Source organism: Sebastes umbrosus, chromosome 24 (genome assembly GCF_015220745.1).
Source record: "Sebastes umbrosus isolate fSebUmb1 chromosome 24, fSebUmb1.pri, whole genome shotgun sequence".
Lineage (NCBI taxonomy): Eukaryota > Metazoa > Chordata > Actinopteri > Perciformes > Sebastidae > Sebastes > Sebastes umbrosus.
Window position 1 is genome coordinate 16,031,371 of NC_051292.1, and position 6,000 is coordinate 16,037,370.

Consider the following 6,000-nt stretch of genomic DNA (forward strand, 5'->3'; position numbering starts at 1 on the left):
AAAAAAGTTGTAATATTACAAGAATAAAGTCATTTCCTCCTCCACAAAAGAGGCAATTTCCCCCAGGTCTTTGTGGTTCTTTCTTCGGAATAAACACAGCTTCTTGCACAATCTTTCCAAGCTCCTGTCTTCCAGCTCTTTAAATTGCTTTGCAATACATTTAAATTTAAGGCAAAATTGCAACGCAATTCAAATTTTATGCAAAAAGAGCTATGATATTGGAATTATATCGGAATCGGTGCATCTCTACCTCTAGTGCATTTCCATTTTTTTGTAATTTTTTTTAGTTACATGTCTCACTCCAACTCCATACTGTCCATTGTACTGTTGTGGACGCAGAAATCTCAAAAGCTGGATGAATAAAAGCGAAACTACCAGCATGTTATTTGTAATTTGGTTGAACTAACCCTTGAAATTTTGAACTTTGAATTACTCTAACATACTAAAATGGTGGAGTAATACTTGACAAATGACATGCATAGTTTTGTGCATTTGCCCTCAGTTTGTACTGCGGGATCTTCCCTGGCCTCTGGGCTTATCTGCTCACACAAACACTCAAAATCAAACACACACATGCAGAGAGAGAGAGAGAAAGAGAGAGAGAGAGAGAGAGTACTCACCCTGGCTAGGTCAGTTCCATATTTTCTGTGGAGTTCATCCAAGGTTAACTTGTGATCATCCTATGGAGAGAGAGAGAGAGAGAGAGAGACATTGCGTAAAACAAGCTGAAATCCCTGTCATTTTAAACCCGCAGATATTATCTCCTTTGAGGATTAAAAAGTGTCCTGTCATGTCCTCCAGAGGGACACAGGGAACATAAAGATGACAAGGCAAACACCAGCCATCTGAGCAGGATTACGGATGCATGCCGCTCCATACAGTGCGATTTGAAGATTAGCCGAAGCAGACATTCGAGTAAAACGAGAGTCTGCTGATGATTGGAAAGCCGCAGCCAAACACAACAGCTAAGCCGCCATGAGCTCGGTTACGTATGGACTCATCCGAACAGTTTGCTGCGAGCAAACAAATCCGTCCAGCCCGATCAATGCCACCCAACTGATGTTTGTAGGATTGCTCATGTGTCCAACTTGTTGATCAATATTAGTTTGTTGGATATTTGTGTTTTCAGGTGTCTATAACATTCAAAAAAGATTTCATCTAGTAGCAATCTGTTTCTTCTTATTTCTTTAACACTGTTTTTATTGGGCTTTTAACAATTGGAATTAGCAAAACACTCCACATGAGACATCAGAGAATAATAATTTTACATTTGCAATAAAAAAATCAGTCTTATAATACAAATGTACGGTTTACAGAAGAGTTAGCCTTACCAACAGAAAAAAAAGTAATAAATAATTAAATAAATAATAATATTAACCCAAAATAAATAATAAAATAAAATATAATCTAATAAAATAATCTGCGACAACCTGTTAATTTTTAAATGAAAGAGCGGAGTAAAGATGCAAATCACAGCGGATCTACAAATGAACAACCAGAGAAGCTGGCACATCCATGTGCCTCCACTTTGGTGAATAACGCCCACAGCGAGTGAATGAATCCAGATTCTTCCAGTGTCATTTGAATGATCCGTGATAATATCTGACTCCCACCTTTCATTCCTGTCATACTGTGATACAACACGCTATTGTGATTTGTAGAAAACGCAACAGAGTGAAACATCCTGAGTAAAGAAGCCCACGCTGGTTTCTGTGGAGGTTTACTCACCTCACATATGTGACAAATTCTTGCAAATGGAGCTGAATTTTCCATGTCAGTGTGGCCTTCATATTTTTTTCTCTAAGCAGATATACTTTTATGTGAAATAGAAATTGCACAGCTTGATAAATCCTGACCATATGCCAACCATTAAATACATTAGAGGTGGCCCCACATTATCATATTATCATGATACTTAAGCAACGAAAGGATCTTATTTGGATGCTATTTATTGTTTTTCCAGACAAGCTAACATGCAAATCTGTTGGTGATATGAAATTGACAATTAATGTATCAATATGTAGGTATTATAATGGAATAACTTTACAGTTTACTATTGGTGGGAGGCCTCACATTTAGCATTCTTGCTGACAAGCTAACATGACATGGTACCAATGGATTCCTTAGGTTTTGTAGTTTCATGTGAATTTCTAGCTTCTTATTCTCTCAATTTTTCCCTTCTTATTTTGTTTTTATATCTAGTTTCTTATTTAATTTTTTTATTATCTTATTTTATTTATTTCTAGCTTCTTATTTGATTTTTTTGATTTTGTTTATTTTGTTTATTTCTAACTTCTTATTGACTTATTTCTTTCTTATTTTCTTATTTTGTTTATTTCTAGCTTCTTCTTTTTTTTTTAATTTTTTTTAAATTTTTTTATTTCTAGCTTCTTATTTTATTTTTTTAAATTTTTAAATTTTGTTTTATTTCTAGCTTCTTATTTATTTTTTATTTTCTTATTTTGTTTATTTCTGGCTTCTTATTTTATTTATTTATTTTTTTTATTTTTTTTATTTCTAGCTTCTTATTTATTTTTCTTTTCTTATTTTGTTTATTTCTAGCATCTTATTTTCTTATTTCTTTCTTATTTTGTTTTATTTCTAACTTCTTTAATTTTTTAAATTTTGGTTTATTTCTAGCTTCTTATTTTCTTACTTTTTTCACATCCCTGTATCGACACATCGCGACACTACGCTGTATCGATTTTTCCTTTATAGCTGTCTGCTTGTACTCATTATTAATACATGAAAATTTCAGACTGCAATTATGATCACATGATTTAACATTGGCCTGTTTTATGAATAACATTTGATTAAAACAGACTCTCATTTCATGATTTATAATAATAGCACATTTCCAATAATAAATGGAAGCTTTGTTCTCAAGTACCGTTAGTCCAAAGTGAATGAATGAATGATTGAGGGAATGAATGAAGCATCAGTTCACACCATTCAGTGACAGTGTCCCATTATATCCTGTAAGTACAAGTTTACATTGACCCTTTAAAGTTGAATGTTTCACATCCACTGCTTGAAGTACATATATATATATATATATATATATATATATATATAGGTCCTGTATGAAATTTACATAATGTCCTGAGCTGTTAATGGATGAGTCCTTTTACATTTACACTCTTTACGGTCGGTGGTGTAATTGCACCGTTTTGCATTATAATAAGCGAGCGTGCCAAATGTGCTGTGCATAATGTGTCATCACATGCCCCAAACTACTGTTGTTTTTTTTAGACTGTTTGTCGGCACTTCTTTTGAAGCCTGTAGAGAAAATTGTCCTCACTCTGCGCTTTGATACTGCGGCTCATAAACACACACACACACACATTTGGTGGATCTTGTTTGGCCGGCCCAACACACACTTGAGTTTCTTCTGCTGAACTCAATCAAATTGCTTCTATATTTAGCATTTTCTGTTGGACTTTGTCACATTTGATCAAATCGCCGGCTGCTTTACGTTGCTATGGGAATCGTTAGCTGGACTTTGACGCATCGGTTAATTGCATGATGGTGAAATAATGATTAACATGTGGGCTCCATAGAGACCCTCCTACACTCTTATTACTGTTTTACTACCGCCCGATATGCTATTATTTTTAACCATCTGAAACCTGAGGATCATCAATACCCTGTCGCCCTTTTTGTTGCACTTCCAGCACTAAAGACGCCGCCTGCTGTTAATTGTGGTAAATGATATGCTAAGTTAACGGAGGTTATATGGCACACTGGTGATACGGTTGCTATGGCATTGAGATGTCCTTCAGTGGCGGCGGGACTTTGAGATCTAGTTAAGACGCACCGAGGACAATAATCATTAATATGTCACCTAGATGGGGATTTTATTGCCTAATAACCTGCAGCACTCTGTGACCTCCTGGGTGACATTGGGAGTGAAACAAGCAGTAATTAAAGAATTAATTAACCAACAAGCTATGACATATTCTATTGGAGTTGTTTTTGTAAAGTTACTTTACTTTAAGCAACAAGCTGACAGCATCAATCGACCGACACTTGATGACCTTGTGAAAGTCAAACACCAGTTTGCTTCTATAATACAGCAAAAATGATTATTATGATATTATCAGATCATTAGCAGGACATTTTAACATGCTCACTACTATCTATTAAGAGCTTTGAGATGAACACGAGACCTGAATCTGCCTCCTTGTGAGCTGACCTTGTGAAGGACACTATCCTACAAAATAAAAGTTGCTTTGTCTTTAACATTTTAAGGGTGGGAAAGCTTCTTAAGAAGTTACAGATGAAACCTTTAATAAATGTATTTCTGCCAATAAAATGTATATTTTAACATAGAGTTGGTGGTATGAAATCATTCGTCAGCTCTTCTCACTGACTTGGGGATGAACTTAAAGCAAGAGGTGACCTTGGGAAACGACCTCAGCTTGCAACAGATACAGACGGAGAAAAAAAGCTGACACCAGTGGAAAGTAGGTAACGGTTCTACACAGGAAACCCATCTAAACCTCTATGCGTGCAACTTTTACTCAGTAGCTGGGTGCAGTTCAGTATCTGCTGCAGATAAAATGAACTACACATGATCTGAGAGGAAATTAGAAGCAGACTGCTATGTGTTTACCGGATGCAGAAAAAAGAGCTCATATGTTTTGATAAAAGTGAGACAATAATGAGCCTCTTTAAGCGTTGAAAACTAATCTAGATAAGCGTGACTTAGAAGTTAAGTATAGCTGTGAACTCCTTAATGACATGTGACAGCGCATGCAGACGTGTAAGTGGCAATCTTTTATGAAATACGAGGGCTGCTCATGTGACTAGCCATGAGGTCAAAGCGGAGGTTTGTCTCAGCCGTGACTGTGTCATCGCTGTGACCGATGGCAGTGACTTGCAGTGACCGAGAGTGTTAACATGGCCTGAATAAGGCTGTCATTAAGCATGAGGCAAACAGTATTTATAGGAGGACATGGTTGTAAAGTTCAAGAAGGTCATTCTATGTATATTTGCTCCTTTCACCTTGAATTGAGGTGGATTTTATCAAGTTACAAACACTTTTACAAACTTCTGAGTGCATTCTCTTACTAAAAGACTCTTTGTGTACTCACCAGGTCAACTTCTTTCTTCAGATCGTCCATATCCTTCGCCGCTTTGGCTTTCTTGGCTTTCTTGCTCCCGCCATCTGAGGTTGCCGCGAGTTTGTACTCATCTTTCCCTCTCTGGATTGAAGAAAGAGAAGACAAAATCAGCTTCTGAATAACACCGAGCACATGTGGGAAGCTTTGCTCTGAAGCTTCCTTCTTGAGTCGGAGCGGCGAGCAGTGTCAACTTTGCTGTTCAAACATGCTGTAAAAACGTGTGTTAATCATTGTTGGAAGGATTGTGAATGCCTCTCATAAATATAACTCAAACTGTACGCTTTGCACAGCAGAAACTAAAGTACAAAGTACAGGCAATCCACAACTGTCAAGCTTAACCAAGAACTTGTGACAAAAACTTGGTCTGAGCTCAAAAGTGAAAAAAACAGCTAACCTAAAGACTCTTAGTCCAAAACATGTGACAAAGCTCCAATACTTACTCCCAGCCCCATGGTTGCAACGCAAGTCTGAGAACAGTCAATCCAATTGTCTTTTTAAATTGCAACTTTCCTACTCCGCCTCTCTCTCTCTCTCTCACTCTCTCTCTCTCAGCCCTGTTGAGTCCTGTGTCTTCCGCACTCCCCAGAGCACAGAAGATAGGTTGCTTCGTATTAGCATACCTTTATAGTCACAAGTGGCTCACCTGCCGAGAGAGGAGGAGTTTGGGGGGGTAGGGGGGAGGGGAGATGGAAAGGGGTGAAACTGGACAGGTGAGTAGTAGTGTTGGGGAGGGGGGGGGGAGGGGGAGAGGGGGTAACTGGAGGAGGGTGGCACCGCTGGAGGAGGAGTACAGGAGAAAGGGGAGGGCTAAATCTTGCTCAACTTCCCTGTTTTGTTCTCACCGCTTCCCTTCCTTTTCTTTCACTCTTACTCA

General features: G+C 37.8%; 1 protein-coding gene across 3 annotated transcripts in view; it reads right to left on the reverse strand.

The window, feature by feature from the left end:
* Positions 1-5,730, reverse strand: part of LOC119483334 (sodium/potassium-transporting ATPase subunit alpha-1) — a 55,873-nt gene extending 50,143 nt beyond the window's left edge. For all 3 annotated transcript variants that reach the window (XM_037761348.1, XM_037761350.1, XM_037761349.1), the window contains exons 1-3: positions 5,567-5,730; positions 5,097-5,207; positions 621-680 (exon numbers count right to left, since the gene is read on the reverse strand). In XM_037761348.1, coding sequence (XP_037617276.1) covers positions 621-680; positions 5,097-5,207; positions 5,567-5,578 — 183 coding nt within the window. In that variant the 5' untranslated portion in view covers positions 5,579-5,730. The remainder of the gene's footprint in view (positions 1-620; positions 681-5,096; positions 5,208-5,566) is intronic.
* Between the last annotated feature and the right edge of the window lie 270 nt (positions 5,731-6,000).